This window comes from Myodes glareolus, chromosome 16, assembly GCF_982192425.1.
Source record: "Myodes glareolus chromosome 16, mMyoGla1.1, whole genome shotgun sequence".
Lineage (NCBI taxonomy): Eukaryota > Metazoa > Chordata > Mammalia > Rodentia > Cricetidae > Myodes > Myodes glareolus.
In genome coordinates this window covers 19,111,935-19,131,176 of record NC_142041.1, presented here as the reverse complement: position 1 = coordinate 19,131,176, position 19,242 = coordinate 19,111,935, and the positions used below count along the sequence as shown (strand labels likewise).

The following is a 19,242-nucleotide window of genomic DNA, read 5'->3' as shown; positions in this document are numbered from 1 at the left end:
TGCCTGGTGGCTTTTGTGCTTCCTGTGAGCGGTTCCAAGTATGGTACTCAGCTTGTTCTTACTGGATCGAGAAATATGAAGCATGACTTTCGAAATAATTTTAGATTATATGTAAGGGCGTTCCGCTTGCATGGTGCACACAAGTCTGCACCATGAGTACACAAGGAGGTTAGAAGAGGCCGTTGGGTCCCTGGGAACTGAGGTTGCAGATGGCTGTGAGCTACTGTGTGGGTGCGGGAAATTGAAATCCTCTGGAACGTCGGCCACTGCTCTTAACTGCTAAGCCAGCTCCCCAAGTCCACAGTGTGACTTGTTTGTTAAAGGGGGACAGGCAATACTCCCCATCACTGTAAAGCGAACCCAATGCACACGGGAACTTCACCGTTACAAAAAGAACTGGAGTGAAACAGGCAAAGTCGGCTTCTCTCCAGCTGTTCTGAACCAGAGGCTAATTCCGCTGACTGCCAGGGACTCGCAGAAGCAATCCACACCACGCACATGTTACTAATGAGAAAGGGCGGGGCTGAATGAGCACAGTGTACTCCACACCTAAAGCCTGAGAGGACTGTGTAGGAGGAGGGGGGGATGTGGAAACACACAAAGAAACACCTAACAGATGAATTAGGATGCAATAAGCGTGCGGGCAGCGCAACGGCGAGGAGGATGCCGGCCTTTGTCATCCCCACACTGCCTAGGCGGGGTAATAAAAGCGGATCACCGCAGCAGGACGCCTATCGCAAAGGCACATGGCTGGGATGCTACATCTCATTGTTGATAGCTTTGAATTGGCAGTGACCTACATGTTCACCAACAAAGACAGGATTCAAAAATGGCTCATCTGTATAATGCAATACTATTTTAAAAGGATGTAGGCCGATATTTACTGCCGCGACAAGAGAGCCACGGCACAATGCTAAGGTAGAAAAATAAATCAGGTAGGATCCTGTGTATAGAAAATGACTATTTTCTATACAGACATGTCCAGAAAGATCTGTTGGGGATTTGGAGCAGGGGGACAGGGGTGATAACAATATGAATGCCATTTTCTTTTGCTTTTCTGAAGAGCCTTTTATTTTAATGAGATTATCATTTAGGGGCAGGGAGGCTGGTTGTCTATTTTGTATTTATTCACTGTTTGCCTACTAAGCACAGTTGTTTTCTGAGACAGGATTCCATGTATCCCAGGCTGGCCTCAGCCTCTCCATGTAACCGAGGATGACCATGAACTTCTGATTGTCTTACTCCCACCTCCCGAGCGCTGGGAATGCACACCCAGACTGCGTGGTAAGGAGCATCCAACCCAGAGCTTCCTGCATCGTAGGGAAGCACGCTAATACCCAGGCTACCTCCTCAGCTCCGTACCAGGCAATTTCGATTAGGAATTTGCAGAACAAGAATCAGACCTCACCACTGCCCTTAAGCATGCTGAGAACCCCTAATCTCATTCTGGGAAGGATAGACACAGAGAGGATAGAGGCATATTTATACCTCGGCCATGTACCACGCTAATGTCTATGACCAAGCCTGTGCTTAAATGGATTCACCATTCCCAGGGACAGAAAGCTCTCCTGCAGCCAGCCTTTTAGTCTCAGCAGCTCCAGACACTCACAGCTTAAAGGAACCCACCCTCGTCTTTCCTTTCCCGGGTTTCCTTATTATTAGTCTGAGTAGATCAAGTTCAAAACCACCTTCCCTCTCCTTTGACTGCTGACTCTCATCTCCACCCAAGTCCAACTTGTGTGGTTTCCTTGGCCTGGAGGACACTCTGATTGTCCATTACAAGGCTGGATGAGCTAAAATAAAGACGCTGGTACCCAGGAGTCACCCAAGAGCCACCAGGCACATTTGCGAAGCATCCATTGCACAGATGCGCCTGGTGTGCCTGTTCAATATTTACGACTCAGTCTTCTATATCCTCCTCTGCAGGAAGATGCCCTATGGAACGTAAAATGTCCACAGCTCTATGTGAGCTCTATAAAAATCTAAAGCGATTCCAAGGTTTATGGGCCAGTCCAAGAGGTGAAATGACGAAATGTCCACAGTTGAGGCTAACATCAGGGCAGATGGATGTCAGATGCTCTTACGGACAGCAGCCAGCTCCGTCCTGGGGCCACACGGCTAATGGGGCTCCCTTTATCTGTCTTTATGGGGCTACACCATTTGTATGTAAAGCAGGGCTTGCAAAGAACGAGACCATGAAATGTCTGGCGCTTTGGAAGTCAAGAAAGGAATCCAAAGTGACATCATTATTCTGAGCTCCTTGACTCATGGGGGTTTTCAGAACAGGAGCTGGCGGCCTCTTCAGAGGTAACAAGAAGACTACTCACTACCCTGAAACAGAGATGATAAAGCCTATCTCGTGTCCAACCAGCTCAAAATGACCTGGCTTTCTTCACACCTGCAAAGGCTTACCAGCTGCTGATCACTGGTGCGGCATCCCCCCAGGAACCCCACACCCTGTGACTTGAATACCAGGGCAACAAAAGCCAGACCTGGCAGTTCCAAAACTTGTACCCCATGTCAGCTTGACAGCTGTACCAGGAGCAGCAAGACCTGTCAGGCATGTTCACCTGTATCTTCGCTAAACAAAGCAGACCAGCATCAGTGAAGAAGACAGCAGACAGCCCCGGAGCTCCTCCACAGACCGTTAAACCAGTCACCACCGGCAGACCGACGCATTTCTGAGTTCAAATGGCAGGACACTGAGCTCAGCCCTCTCGTGGGTGTTAGCAAGGTGATTTCTTGTCTGAATCTGTCGTGCTGGTCCATCTGGCAAGCTCTTTCCATAAATCAAGATGTGGGATGTGATCCTGGCAGAGACCATCTGTTCTCCTGGAGCATCGGCTCTGGAGATGCGACCGTCATAGGCTGGCTGGAGAATTTAATGATCCGCGTCCTCAGGGGAAGCACTGAAGCTCAGAGGTTAAAGAGTTTGAAATCTCTGTTCACGGAGCCCTTGCCATGAAGGCTGAGTGATGGGACTTTTAGAAGCTAGTATCCCGTCGTGAAGGCTGAGTGATGGACCTTAGAATCTAGTATCCCGCCATGAAGGCTAAGCCATGGGACTCATGGACTAGTAGTTAGAAATTTCCTTGGCTTATCAGGAGTTTGTAGTTTGCCTTGATATAGGAGCCAGAAGGGGTCTGAAGAGGAAATCATATCCACAGGATGAAGAGAGAAGGGAGGAAAAGAACACTTGGGGTTCACTCCCCAATTCTGATTCAGGGCTGGGGATAGGGGAATAAAGGGACTGTGGTGGGATTCAAACTCACTGTTGTTAGTGTCAGCATCCCCAGCTCACGGCCTACCGCAATCCAAATCAGTGCAAAGCACCATCTCTACCTACATGCAGGAGGGGGGTCACCCTTCCTCTTCATCCAGAATGGAGCCCACCAAACTCAGAGTGGTGGCTTGGAGCTTCTTTGGGGATGAACCTAAGTCTCCCCGCAACAGCTTCCCACTGGGCACCACTCTCTGCCCATGTGTGGTGTAGGAGGGTCTTCTTTCTATGTGTTGCTTTCATTGGTTGAATAAAGAGACTGCCTCGGTCTTTTGATAGGGCAGCAGCTTAGATAGGCGGAGTAGATGGAACAGAATGCTGGGAGAAAGAAAGCAGAGACAGAGAGCCGCCCTCCATGAAGTTGCCAGGTGAGACATGCTGAATCTTTCCCGGTAAGCCACAAGCTCATGGTGACCTACAGATTATTAGAAATGGGTTGAATCAAGATGTGAGATTTAGCTAATAAGAGGCAAGAACTAATGGGCCAGGCAGTGTTTAAATGAATACAATTTCCGTGTGGTTATTTCGGGAGTTAAGCTAGCCTTACAACACATGTGGACCCGCCCCTCACTGGAGACTCAGGGACGGGCTACTAGAAGTCTGTTGACCTTCTTCAGTCTATGGGATGCTTCTCTGTTCTGTCACAGATGGAGGCAGAAGATCAGAGTTCCTTTCCTGCTCTGCAGCCTTCTGGTATGTGGTCCCGAGTAAGCCTCTCACTTGCCCCTGCTTCATCTTCTCAACATGTGCTGGCCACCAGTGTATGTATGGGAACAACCCACTTCAACAGCTGGAAGGAAGAGGCTCTGTCTGATTTTCTGCAATAGTTACAGATACCCACAGATCACATATAACACAACCCTTTCTTCTCTTTCTTTCTTTCTTTTTCTTTATTTTCTTCTTTCTTTCTTCCTTTCTTTCCTTTCTTTCTTTCTTTCTTTCTTTCTTCCTTCTTTCTCTCCTTCCTTCCCTCCCTCCCTTCCTCCCTCCTTCCTTCCTTTGTACTGCTCAAACCCAGGGCCTTCTATGTGTTGGCCAATTCCTCACCCCTGAGCTATAGCCCCAGCACTGCTCCAGAGTGTCATGAGGCCCAGTAGTGTTGGCACAGGTACTTGTAATGACCTGAGACACGGGCAGCATGGAGCCAGGGGCACTGCAGCATGTCCAGCGGCCACCATAACTGGGTGTCAACTCTGCTGCACAGGCCTGCCTCTCAGTTGCCGGATTCAAAGACGTAAAGAACAGAAAAAACAGCACCTGGACTATCCTGGAGGAAAGGCCAAAATTGGCTTCCCTGGACTTAATGCTGCAGAAGGAATATCAATCCCATCAATAAACCCCTGTTCCTGTTGGGAAGGGGTCAGTGAGGGAGACCCCAGGCTACACATGCCCCACACAACACCTGCCCCTTGGATGGGAAGGGAGGCCTCTCCGTCAAAACTGTTGCTTCTAGTCCTGTCCTAAATCCCTGCCTCCTCTCTGCTTGGAAAATCCCTCTTCTAGTCTGTTGACACACCAATGCTCACTCCTCCTCTTAGGTTCTATCTGATGCTCAGGTCTCTCCTCTGTGAGCCTAGCCACCGCCTGTTGGAGGACTGACCATATTGTCCTCCATGGGAAACACCTATCTGTCTCCCTGACCAGAATGCACCCAGCAGGGACAAAGTCTAGCTCATGTCTGCAACCAAAGAGGCTGGCCCTGGTATGCCCTGAGTCAAGGTTGGCAAATGTTCTCTTCCCATGTGTGCGTGTGTGAACATGTGTGCGCGTGCATGCACATCTCTGTATTTACTGTGTGAAGAACAAATAACTATAGAGTCCAGTGGAAAATACTGGACTATGGAGTAAGATCAAATTTTGGATCCCGGCTTTGTCCTTACTCTCTTGTCTACAAAGCTTCCAATTTCTCTTAGCCTTAGATTCATTTCCCTGTAAAATGGGTCGGCTTTGTGGTCAGCTTTATAACTGGATGATGGATGCTGAAGAGAAGTCATTAATGCGCTATCAGAGTGGGACCCCAGTCAATAGCAGCTACCATAAGCAGGTAGCAAGCAGAAAGGCCGGGAGCACAGGCCAGAGGCCCTGGCTCTCTGCAGAAAGCTTGGTTACATAAACTCACGCTCCAACCTCTGCTCTACGTTGATCCCAAGTGCGGTCCTGCAGAGTGGGTCCCTGGGTGGCCTTCCTAAATGACATGGAAAAGGGAAACAGGAGGTCCCAGCTCCAACTGCTAAAAATAGGTGATGCCAACAGGATTTGACAGTTGCTTCAGGGCTGGGCAGGGTACCATGGAAACCAGGCTTGGCTCTTTTCAAGGAGCTGGGGAGATAAGCTTGGTATACACAGAACTGTGCCCAATGCCCGAGCACTGCCAGCCCTGGGGTGCTTGTGTCAGGGGCTGGGTGGGGATGAGAATATTTGAGGGAGCCTCGAATGTGAGGCAATATGCCCTCTCCAATGTATCATTCCTTCCCAGTGTCCCGTCTACTGCTCCTTCCTTCCCAGAAACACCATGGCATCTGACCTCCCAGCCCCTGTGAACGTCAGTAATACCCAGCAGTCTTCTCGGCAGACTCTCTAAAGGGTTTCTGCAATCTCCCACAGGCATGGCAGATCTGTCACGTCCACTAGCTGTACCATCTCGGTGCCATCACCTAGGTGACTTTGTGTCCCCCCCAAATCCGAACCAGCTGGAGAGAAGAGGCTGTTGTGGTCTGGCTAAGGTTTGCCCCCAAGGCTTGGGTGCTGGAGGCTTGGTCTCTAGTGTGGTGGTGCTTAGGTTCTGGAAACTTTAAGAGGTGGAGCCTGGTGGGAATAAATTAGGTTACCGAGTCCCATCTTCACCAGGCTAAGTTCCTGCGGGACTGAATCCATTCTAAAGTAAGACCACCCCATACCCAGGGCCTCTTCTGCATGCAACTGCTTTCCTTTCTGGTTTCCCAATGTATTATGACCTCTCTCAGAAGCCATGCAGATATGGCCACTTCATATGGGACTTTCTGTGTCTAAGACTGTGTGATACGTCAACCTGCTTCCCTTGTAAAGTACCCTGAATCAAGCACTGTGCTACTGTAGTATGAGATAAACTAAGCCAGAGACCCACAAGCACATCCTGAAAGATGTTTAAACCTTTTCTCCTCTATGAAGCCTGTATTACTATTATTAGCATGCATACGCCACACACACACACACACACAAAGCACACACACACACACAGGCAAAGCACACACCATACAGACAGGAACACCCAAGGCTCAAGCGTACAGTGTGCCCGAACAGGAACATATCCCTGAAATGGAAAACTTCAGCTGTGCTACTAAGCGATTCCTCAAGGTCTAAATGCGCCCCACCACATGAAAAGAACTACAAATGCCTCTCCTACGATAGCTGCTCGTGGGTATGCGCGCCTTGCTCCCCCCAAATCAAAGAGGACGTCGTTAAATCTCAGGAGGTAGTCAGAAAGATCTACTGAAGTTTCCTTTTATCTGTATGGTGAGTGCCTGCATATATTATGTGTACCACATGCAATACCCATGATGTACCACAGACCAGAAGCGGATCCTCTAGGACTGGAGTAACCACTGCCATGTGGATGCTGGGACCAAACCCTGGTTCTCTGAAAGAGCTGGAAGTGTTCTCAACTGCTGAGCCACGTCCCCAGCCCATTTGTTTATATCTACAAATACCAAACCCAAGGACACATAATAAGGCTTCAGAGAAGGCAAATAAGCTCCAAGGTTTACATAGAGGAAAAACAATCAGAGAGCTAAGGACACACTTCATGAACCATGAGCTAGTCTGCGGAAATGATCTAGAGAGACACCCAGAAGTTTAAGTAGAGGGAGACGTATCTGTGGGGGAGGGGTTCGGTGAAATGGCACAGATACGGGCTGGCACCATCGGGACCAGTCTGCGATGGTGTCAGCTGGAAAAGCAAAGATGAGGTGCTAGGAAGGGCCCTGGAGGCAGCACTGTAACTCACATCCTCGGACTTGAAATCAGATGGGGATCCCACAGATGCCTCGCATCTGCAGAGGAAGACGCTGGAGCGGCTTCGGGACCAGCAGAGCCAAGATGTCTGCAGGTGTCTAGTCTGGGCGGGACACCTGGGCCCTGCTGTGAACATCCATCCTGCTCCACGGTGAAAGCGCACAGTGATGGAATCGCCTGCCAGCCAAGTCAGCAGGGCTTCATGGCAAAGTCTTTCCTAAGAGAATCACATCCAAAGCTTTCCAGGAAGCTAAAAGGCTGCAGACCTAGGGATGAGGACAGGGTGGCAAGCCAGCGGGGCCCTTGGTTCCATAGACAAAAACGGCAGCTTTCCAGCTAGACCTGGGGCAGACACCTGCAGACTAGTTACTGTCTATCGAGACTGAGAACTTTTAAGTTTGGGGGGACAAACTTCACTTTACCAGGTGAGGAAACTGAAGTCAGGAGAGAAAAAGACAGCTTATCCAAAGGCCACCAGACGGGTCAGAACCAGGAACAGGGCCCAGAACTGGTTCCAGTCCCAGGACTGTAGATCTAATGAAAAGCACCATCCACCTAAGACAGAATAGAGATGTTTGGAGGACGTGAGAGGCTAAAGGGTATCAGAGGCTAGGGTGATCAGGGGATGCCAAGCGCGGAGAAACTCTGAACGTGGTTGCACTGGCTGGCCTTATGCCAACTTGACCCAAGCTAGAGGCATCAGAGAGGAGGGAGCCTCAATTGAGAAAAGACCTCTGTAAGATCTGGCTGGAAGGCGTTTTCTTAACTAGTGATTGGTCGGGGAGGACCCAGTCCCTGGGCTGATGGCCCTGGGTTCTACAAGAAAGCAGCTGAGCAAGCCAGCAAGCAGCACCCCCCTCCGTGGCTTTTGTGTCAGCTCCTGCCTCCAGGTTCCTGCCCTGCTTGACTTCCTGCCCTCACTGCTTTGGATGACAAACTGTTACATGGAAGTGTGAGCAAAATAAACCCTTTCCCTCCCAAGTTGCTTTTGGTCATAGTTCGTTGCAGCAATAGTAACCCTAAAGAAAGACAGTGGTTCTCAGGAAGCAACCGGAAAGGAACTGTGGGTGCTACTGCAGAAGGAAGATGCAAAGGCAGATCGACTCGTTTACCCCAAAATGGAGTAAGGATAGACAGGAAGAGAGGCTTGGAGGTGCAGAGCAAAAAGCACAGGAGTTTGGGGCAGATGGCCTCCGTCTCCTCTGCAGGAGAACAGCTGCTAGACAGGATTGGTGAGGAGGATAGGACTCGAATTCTGTGGTAGGAGCCAGAAAAGGAACCAACGGGCACCCGGGCACCTGTGAGAAGCTCGCACTCCTGAGACACAGCTTGGAGGCTTGGACGCGGCTGAACCTGTGATCTCTGCTGCAGACAAAAGACATAGGTACTCATCTCCAGGATGCTCAGCAGCCTGGGAAAAGCCACGGAGAAAACAGCTGGGTGTGGTTCCAAGGGGAGGTCAGAAAACAGCATGCAGGCAGGAGAACCAAAAACTGAGTGGGGACCAACTGAGCAGGGACCACTGCCTAGTCACTGTAGGGCAGGGAAGAAGGCGGGGGGGAAAAGAGGAGCCTGGGGAGTGGGAGATGAGTCAGAAGGACAGGAACAAAGGAATCTGTGTGGTTTGCTGAAATGAGGTTTAAATGAGAGAAACGGGGTCTCTAGAACATTGTCGGAGTCAGCAATGCGAGTCCTGAGTTCAGCCAGGTTAAGAAAAATATAAAGAGGCCTGGATGGGTGTGAAGGCCATAAGGGCAGAGAGCAGACACTCAATTTTAAGGAAGTAGACGGGGTTAGGGGGACGGAAAGGGAAAAGGCAGGATGCCTCCCTGGAACTTGGGAGGAAAGGGAAGCTCTGGCTGGGAAACAGAGGACTCACACAGTCAGGCAGGCAACCGTTGTTGCAAGGCAAGGACTCTACTGAGAGCAGACAGAAGTCCGAAGGTACACAGGGAAGTGGTGGTGTCCAGGTGTACAGACACCCAAGGGGTGTTCCCCTCAGGACGATGTAGCCAGGAGCACCAACAGCCAGATTCCATCACCTCAGGGCTCAGCATCTCCCCAAGAGTCTCCCGCAAACCCATTTGCCAGGCACCAGTTTTGAACAGCTGCAGCTACATCATGTTATAGCTCTCCCCAGGAAACATCTGCTAAGCATCTTCTTCCACGTACGAAGAGCCTCAGTCCTCCAGCTCAAACACATTCCTGGAAAACCCAGCTTCCGAGGCGCCGTCTCACCCAGCAGCCTATTCCTCCTGACCCACACGTCTAGTTTTAGTCTGTGTGTGGTAGGTGGTGTGTGCCCGTGCACATGCACACACGTGCACGCAGGGTTACACGTGGTGGGTAGGGGCTGATGGGCTCACTCTTCACCTTGTCTTCACTTGTCAGTCACTCTTCACCTTGTTTGTGGAGACAGGCTTTATCACCGGGCCCAGAGCTCGCAGGTTAACTAGGCTGAATGAGCAACAAGCTCCAGGGCACAGCTCTCTCTCTCCATCTCCCCCAGGGATGTAGTATTGCTGGCTTACAGACACGCGCTGCCACACGGCTTAACATGGGTGAGGAATTCTCTCCACCTCCCCCAGGGATGCAGCATTGCTGGTTTACAGACACGCGCTGCCACACGGCTTAACATGGGTGAGGAATTCTCTCCAACTCCCCCAGGGATGCAATGTCATGAGTTAACACACTGTTTCACACGGTGAAAAAAAATCCCAACACAGAAACTCAGGCCCTCACATTTGCACTGCGGATTCATCTCCCTGGATCCTTAATTAGCCTTAACTCTCCACCACCTGCCATGCTAGTTCCAGCAACAGTATCCACCACCTTCTCGTCCACGCTTGGAATAGGGCCCGGTGTGTGACAGTCACTTAGCAAACACATTTGGAGTGCTGAATGCATCGTCTCTGAAACCCAAAGGGGTATCTTGTGGGGAAGAAGCACGGCAAACTCACTCCCACTCTTAGAAAAAGAAGTGCTAGGACTGGACAGATGGCTCAGGGGTCAGTAGCACTGGCTGCTCTTTCAGAGGACCTGGGTTTCATTCCCAGCATCCACACGGTTGCTCACAAACATCTATAACTCCAGTTCCAGGGGCTCCAACGCCCTCTCTGGCCTCGGCCACTGCATGCGCATGATACATAGATATACATATGGACAGAACACCCTTCCAGCATCAAATAGTGTTGTAAAAAAATAAATAATTAGTTTAAAAGAAAGAACCACACTGAGCTGTGTGGAGGTCATTCACTCTAGCATCTGTCTCCAGAGGGCGAGGTGAGTCTTTTCTGACTTCCCGTCACCTCCAAGAGCGAAGGCCTGCTCTGACCGTTCCCTGAAGCCCCTCTCCTATTCAGCTGTGCTCACAGCACCCCCTGTCTTCCACCCCAGGTTCCGCCAGAAGGTGATGGATCCTCTTCACCCACCACTGAGAAGATATCAAAGTGATTTCTTCTTCCACCCCTACATTAGCGGTGCACCTATCGTGTGCCCCTGTGTTCAGCCATGTTTCTGGAAGACATTCCAGGCACAGCCTCCTGGTCAGTGGCTACCTCAAGGGTGGGAGGAGCTGACAAGCAGCCAGCATGCATTTCATTCGGGCACCAACACCACCTGCCAAGCTCATCGCCGGCACACCACCTCGGTTTCACTCTTTCCCCGGTCAGTGTGGAGCGCCTGTGGCACCGCCGTTAGCATGAGGAGCCAGTTGTTCTCAAAATGAATCCCAGCAAGACGTACCGTGACCTGGGCAGAGTCGAGAAACTGCAGACCAAAATAATCGGTTTCCACCAGGTCCAAGTGGTACACGATCTGGTCGAACAAATCCTGGCCTTTGGCATGTTTCTGGAAGACAAACAGGGACATGAAAATTAAGGGTATGATAGAGGGATAAGAAACAATACTTTTAGTAATCCTTTCCTCTCCATAAATTGCATACAAACATACAACTTTGTAAATCACTAGTCTTATTTAAGTTAAGTAAGAATTAAAGACACTCGAATCCCATGGATTCCTATGAGGTTAAAGACCCCAGATGAACACTGTCCACCCTTCTCTCCTTACAAGAAGGAGGCTGTCTGCATGCATGACTTTTCAGTAGTAAGCTTTGCCCAGACCAGGCAACCCGCAAAGAGGTGTAACGGGCTCTGCTCCAGCACAGCCACACCTGGGCTGGCTGTCAACGCAGGCCACCTTAGCAACTGTGCTAGTTCCTGTCAAATGGCTCAGCCAGTCCTCTCCTTTTACAGGGCAATCAACCAAAGCCCAGGGAAAAGAGAAGACCTGTCACAGTGCGCAGCCATCCAGCTAGGACTCAAACCCAACGCCCAGGTCCACTCCAGGGTTCTGTGTGGTTTGCAGATGGAGCATGCACAGAAGAAGAGAGGCAGATGCAACGGCCACACCCGCTACTTAGAAACAGGCATGGCCTTGGGAAGCCATAGCTCCGGCTTCTCCCTCTGCCTTGCAAACAGGCTGGTGGCAGACGCTTTCCCCGCCTCCTGTGAGGAAGACAGAGGAGATCTCCAACAGACTGCTGCTGCAAGAAGACTCAGACCTTTACTAACGAGGAGGCTTATTAGTACCCATGGAAGCAGAATGCAGGCATGTGTGTCTGTTGCAATCTACACCACGGCCAACACATTTAAGCTAGGTGTCAAAAAAAACACTGACAAGGAAAACAAACAGCAACTTCATCCAGTGACTGGGGAGCCCGCTCCTTAATACAAACGCGGGCAATCAATGGGGAAGCAGCTGGCATCATCTGACCCTTCCCTGTAGGGAAGAGCAGGTAGCAGCAAACACACAAATTAACTCAAGACGGACCAGGCCTCAGTGGAAGAGAGAGAACTATGAAACTTGCAACGATACGCAGGCACCTCCTGAGCGTGGCTGAGGGGGTGGTTGACGGGAGATGCCATCAACAGTATGAGCCAAGTAACCAGAGCAACAATGAACTAACTGTATATTCACGAGCGAAGCTTCAGTACTTCAAAGGCACTGAGATGTCAAAAATTCACAAAGGCAATTCAGAACACGGGGGAAGTTTGTAAATCATATATTGTCGTCACTCCAGCCTGTGGGGGAAATGTTCCAACACCATTCAAGAAGACCAAAATGCACAGATGCTCACATCCCTCATACACATGGCAAGTAAGCTATGCACATTCTCTCGCATGACTTAAATCCTCCGGAGGACTCATGACACCGGAGACACCACAGATGTTATGTGAAGAGCTGTTCTTGCTCCACGGTGCTGTCTAGACAACGACCTAACGTAGAGAATGTATAGAAGCATCTATACGTGTTCAGCGCCGACGCAGTTTTTTGTCAGTCTTTGGGCTCCAAACAAGGACGTAAAGGGCCAACTGTGTCTGATAGAGACTTTTATCCAGAAAAAAAATAAAAGAATTATTACAATTCCATAATGACAAGTATCCGATTGAGAACCAGCAGAAGGGTGCATACGGTGTTCTGAAGACACCACCAGGGTTCAATAAACACCTGGGAAGGTGAGCAGCATCCACAGCCACAGGAACAGGCAAACAGCTGCAACAAGCAGACCCCGTTTCATGCCCACTCAGATGGCCGGGAAAGACAAGGCCTAACGCCAAGTGCTGGACATGCTGCACTCCTCATATACCGCTGATGGAGTATCAGACTGCAGCCACACTGGGAAAGGCTCTCTCAGCTCCTGAAATTGTGATGTTCAGATGAGCACATGGCCTGGAGTTCTGTCTCGGGGCATATATCCAGGAAAAATAAAAATGCATTCTCATGAAAATGCTGCACATGGATGTTTGCAGCTTTATTCATTATACCGAGGAGGCAGAAACAACTAAAATGGCCATCAATGGATCAAAATACAGAATATTCAGTTGGTAGACTATTACTACCCCATGAAAAGGACTGAAATACTGATGTATGCTACCCTAGAGAGAGACTCAGAAAACCCTCCGCTTCAGTCAAAGGCAGTGGTCACAAAGCACCAAACTTGTACGATCCTATCATAAGAAATGTCAGAGTGGCTGGACAGTGGTGGAACACGCCTTTAATCCCAGCACTTGGGAGGCAGAGGCAGGCGGATCTCTGTGAGTTCGAGGCCAGCCTGGTCTACAAAGCAAGTTCCAGGACAGCTAACTGTTACACAGAAAAACCCTGCCTCAAAAACAAACAAACAAGCAAACAAACAAACAAAATAAATAAAAAGAAAGAAATATCAGAGCAGGCAAATCCTAGACACAGAAATTAGGTCAGAGGTTGCTTAGGACTGAGGGAGTTGAGGGTTGATTGGCAGGTTGGTGCTTTACCAATGGAATGTTCTACAATTGACTGTGTTGACAAATGCAGAATTCTGTGATGTGGGATGCCCCTCTGTATGTTATGAATATGTTTTATTACCATTGGTTAATAAAGAAGCTGATTTGGCCAATAGCCAGGCAGAATAAAGCCAGGCAGGGAATCCAAACAAAGATAAAGGGAAAAAGAAGGCGAAGTTTGGGAGATGCCAGCAGCCAGGGAAACGAGATGTAAGGTAACAAGCCTCAAACCTTGTGGTAAAATATAGACTAAAAGAAATGGGTTAATTTAAAAGGTAGTTAGTAATAAGCCTAAGCCAAATAGTTTGTGATTAATATAAAGCCTCAGAGCAGTTATTCGGGATTGATGGGTGGGAGAGAAACTCCAGTTACCAGTAGCACCCACGATCTAGCATGGATCCATATAAGACCTAAAAAAGCTTTAAAAAAAAACTGTTTTAAGTACGAAGAAACGAAGCCAAACTGGATTTCTTAAGTCTCTCATGCAGGCTGTGGTGCAGACACCATGACATTTGGGCTTGAACACAGCATAGTGGATTCCCACTGCAGGACACAGAGGTATCCCCAAGCTGCATGGCAGATTTAGCTTTAACTCACATAGACAGGAAAGGTTTATGGGCAGTGTGCTTAGTGGCAGTGTGAGCCCACTGCTTCCCAGAGGCGGTGAACAGGGCTCCCAGGGCTGACGGTGATTACTCCACCATGTTGGAAAGCAGAACGGGGAGGAGCCAACAGGAAAGACTCCATCTTTGGTCCTTGCCACGCCTGCTTAACATTTTAAAAAACTCTCCTGGTCAGAAAATGATTATAAATACTCAATAAAGGCAGATTTAGACAAAAAGGCCTCTAAACAAGTCATAATGTATTTGATAAATACGCATAGGCTTGGGAGAGAAAGGATAAAAGGATAGACAGAGTCATAGGTTAAAACAATAATTTAAAGACAATAAACGGAGGTTCTTAAAAAGGAAATAGAGTAAGAAAAATTATAATAAGCCATGTAAATATGGAAAATACATAGGGAGTTTGGATTATACATGCTATTGTGTTTTCTTTGAATTTTTGACTGTTAGTAAGTTAACTACAGAGAGACATATGTTTGTGGGGCTGCTAAAATAAACCAACATAAAGGTATCCTGACTTCAAAATTTGGGTCTAAGGATATGTTGCTTTGGAAACAGGTTCTGTTTTTGTTTCCACAGAAGATAAAAAGCTGTGGATTCCTTCCAGGCTAATATAGTTTTTATTCGAGCAAGACACCCTGAGAGGTCTCAGATGTGAGTGATGGCCCAGGTGACCCAACATCCAGCTTCAAGACAACTGGCTCAAATGGTGGAGTCTCACAGAGTACTATGGTCAAGACTGAACAATAATTCTAAATTTTCTCAGGAACCCCAGAAGATTACCAGTGCACTAAATCAGCAGGAAGTAGCATAGAAAACGATGCCCAAGTTCCTAAAATATTATTTATAAATGTTTATTTTCACTTAAAGGGGGTTGGTTATAAATGATCAATAGTCATAATCTCTTTCTTAAAAAGGGGGGGCTATGATATAGAAATGATGACAAAGGTAGATTATTAAATCTACTTTAATTCAAAAAAACAGATGTTAATCTCAAAATACTTTACATTGGTATGGATTTTGGCTTACTGATACAAATTTAAAGTCAATTTTGTTATGCCATATGTATATTTCTACTCTTGTTTAAGGTATTATGTTTATGCAGCTCATTTTAAAATGTAATGTATACTTAAGAAATACAAATTAATAGACATTTATTACAGTCAAACTTATAGAAATGTTAGGTTTTCTAGATATACAAAGATATATTTCAGATGGATAGGTACTCTTCAAACTCTTCAAAGACTTACAGAATATGGCATGTAAAATGTTTTAAGAACTTAGACTTTCTCAACAGTGAGACATGTCTGCTCCGGGCAGCACCAATTACTTCAAGAGGATGACGGGCATCAAAGAATCTCCTTATGGAGTTTGCTTTCAACGTGGCAAGGCTAGACATTTGGGCAAAAAACTGTTCTTGCCTGAACTGCTTGACCATATGCTGTATAAACTGGACATGCAGGACCCACAGAAAAGTGACTGTTGAACTTGCCAAAGCAAAACGGGCCAGTCCTTCAGGGCTCTTTCTTCTGGAAGAGTTTGCTAGATATTCTGGAGGGCACAGAAGAAAATGAGTGACAAACTACCAATTTAGGTGGGACAGCTTCAAATTTCCTGCTTCACTGAGAAGCCTTCCAAACACTCTAGGCCAATAGGCTGACGACGGATGGCCCAATGTTACAGAAGAGCTGTGGGTGACGGGCAGCCAGCTATCTCTGTCATTTCTAGAGTATGTGAAATTGCTTACAACATACTTCCCAGTTACTCAGGTAATATTATATCCTTCTGAGGTCTTGTGTAACATGAGGGCCGGCTTGTTGGGGTTTCCGTCCCACCCGGTACCCCAACAGCCGACAAATCCCAAAGAGAAATTACACACAGGACTCCATAAGGTTATAAACTGATTGGCCCATTAGGTCAGGCTTCTTGTTAACTCTTATAACTTATATTAACCCATTATTCTCATCTATGTTAGCCATAATGGCTCCGTACCTTTTTCAGCTGGGCAGGTTACATGCTGTCTCTTCGGTGGTCTGCACAGGAATGGCAGAGGAACCTCCTTGCTTCCCAGAATTCTCCTGTTCTCATTGCATCACCTCTACTTCCTGTCTGGTTTTCCCACCTATACTGCCTGCCTGGCCAATCAGCGTTTTATTAAAATATGATTGACAGAATACAGACAATTCTCCCGCATCATTTCCCTCTTTTTTTTTTTTTAACAAAGGAAAATACCCATAGTCCATTTGTTGGGAATGTGGGCGTAGTATTTCAGGCTACTTCCTGCTTGTTGGGGGCGCTGATGATCTTATGGGGACCTAAAGAAAATTTAGAGTTATAATCAAGTCATGACTGGAGTATCCTGTGAGTCTCGATCATCTCAGGCAGTAGTCTTGAATCTGTTCTGGATGTAGAACTCAGACATCTGGGCCATCTGTTCCTATCGGAGATTTTTCAGGTGGCCTCCCTTGGTCAAAGGTGATTATTCTTAACTCTGAATAAATCCAGAGTCTCTCGTTTTCTGTGGAAACAAAAGCAAAATCTCTTCTCCAAAGTAACATACCTTTTGACTTCAGTTTTGAAGCCAAGGTATTTTCAAAATTCCTATCCTGGGTTAGTTCAGCAGCATTTATAAACAAAAGTCTTTTAGCAGTTATTGCTCCTTCCTCAGCAATCAAACAATTTAAAGAGAGCATAATAGCATACAGTATGAAGATTCTCTGTGCATTTTCCATCTTTATGTGGCTTTATTTTAACCTCTATTTCTTTTATTTTTACTTTTACTTTTTGAGACAGGATCTTTGTATATCTTTGTCCTGGAATAACACTGTAGACCAGGCTGTCTTTGAACTCACAGAGATCCTCCTGTCTCTGCCTCCCCAGTGCTGGGATTAAAGGTGTATGCTACCACACCTTGAACTCACAGAGATCTGTCTCTGCCTCCCAGGAATTGGGATTAAAGGCGTGTGCTACCACACCTTGAAGTCACAGAGGTCAATCTCTACCTCTGTCCCTTGAAGTCACAGAGGTCAATATGCCTCTGCCTCCCAGGCATTGGGATTTAAGGTGTGTACCACCACACACAACTACTCTCTTTCCTTTTTTTACATTAAGAACTAACTTTTAGCCTGCATATACACACTGTAAACCATTTAGAGGTTTTCTTCCTCTTTGAATCTCTCTTTACTGTATATTTTTCTTTTTCTGACCACATGAGCCATTAATTTACTAAGCAATATGGAGAGCCGTGGCTTTGACAGCTAGATCCAGCTCATTCCTTAGCTTTTCAGCCTCAAGGCTGAGGTACCAGCCAGAGCTGTGTTCACTGCCACAACTCTATGGCGTTTCAAGGTCCTTGCCAGCAAGCAAGCTGCAGCATTCTGCTCATAGACCACACTCAGTCGGACTGCCTGCCTGAAAGAGTCAGAGTTTGCTCTGGCAGGACAGCCCACATAGCCGGCATTTTAAAACAGCACAGCTTTTCTCCTGCTACAGCTGAAAACTGAAAAGAATGCGTTCAGCTTGTCATCAACAACATTTAAGTGTTTTGTGGCAGGACCTCTTTAAAGAGCTGCAAGGTTTTGCAGCTAAAGCTGAGTCAGGAAGCCTCTCTCAGATGAGAGCGCTTGCTTGCCTCTAGCAAGCAAAGTAGACCTGAGAAATTGCTGCCACCAAGAAGCCATGCTTTACTCTATTCTTTTCCAAGCTTTCTCAGGCTTTCTGTGGATTCAGTTATCCACGTCTGGGCACCATATGTAACATGAGGGCCGGCTTGTTGGGGTTTCCGTCCCACCCGGTACCCCAACAGCCGACAAATCCCAAAGAGAAATTACACACAGGACTCCATAAGGTTATAAACTGATTGGCTCATTAGGTCAGGCTTCTTGTTAACTCTTATAACTTATATTAACCCATTATTCTCATCTATGTTAGCCATAATGGCTCCGTACCTTTTTCAGCTGGGCAGGTTACATGCTGTCTCTTCGGTGGTCTGCACAGGAATGGCAGAGGAACCTCCTTGCTTCCCAGAATTCTCCTGTTCTCATTGCATCACCTCTACTTCCTGTCTGGTTTTCCCACCTATACTGCCTGCCTGGCCAATCAGCGTTTTATTAAAATATGATTGACAGAATACAGACAATTCTCCCGCATCAGTCTTGGATGGTTTAGTTTTAATTACAGTTTTCCTTAGTTATGATAAGAGATATAATATAAAATTAGATATGAAACTTTAGACACAAAAATATAATGGAGTATTTTTTTAATTTTACCAAATACAAATAGACTAAATATTACAACTATAATTCTTGCTTGATACCTGTTTTGTTGTATGTAATTTTACAATGTTAAAGATAAACCTTCCTTTATAATTAGACAGAAAAGAGGATATGATGTGGGATGCCCCTCTGTAAGCTATGAATATGCTTTATTACCACTGGTTAATAAAGAAGGTGATTTGGCCAGTAGTCAGGCAGAATAGAGCTAGGCAGGAAATCCAAGCAAAGATAAAGGGAAAAAAGAAGGCAAAATCTAGAAGATACCAGCAGCTAGAGAAGAAAGATGTGAGGTAGCAAGCCTCATGCCTCGTAATAAAATACAGACTAATTGAAATGGATTAATTTAAGATGTAAAAGCTAGTTAGTAATAATAAGCTTGAGCCATTGGCCAAACGGTTTGTAATCAATATTAAGCCTCAGAGTGGTTATTAGGGAACTAGCAGGTGGGAAACTTCCAGTTACAATTCTGCATCTACTAAAAGCCTCTGGACTGGACACTTAGAAGGTGATGAACACCATGTGAATCCCAGTAAAGCTATTAACATACTAAATGCATGTTTCCTTTATTGAAGAATTTCAATATGTCAAACAATCAGAATGAGAACACTGCAGCATCAATATTTCACAGTCTGAATGACTGCAGAATGGCAACTCCCATCCCATCGGGTAACCAGCCACTGTGTCCCCGTGGCAGAACATCCCACTTCCTGAGTGGACAAGTTGCTTCAGTCTCTCCACAAAATCCAGTCTAG

General features: G+C 47.1%; 1 protein-coding gene across 6 annotated transcripts in view; it reads right to left on the bottom strand.

Moving 5' to 3' along the window:
• Epb41l4b (erythrocyte membrane protein band 4.1 like 4B) overlaps positions 1-19,242 on the bottom strand; it is a 156,966-nt gene that overhangs the window by 96,629 nt on the left and 41,095 nt on the right. For all 6 annotated transcript variants that reach the window (XM_085677124.2, XM_048419756.3, XM_085677125.2 and 3 more), the window contains exon 2: positions 11,015-11,119. In XM_085677124.2, coding sequence (XP_085533250.2) covers positions 11,015-11,119 — 105 coding nt within the window. The remainder of the gene's footprint in view (positions 1-11,014; positions 11,120-19,242) is intronic.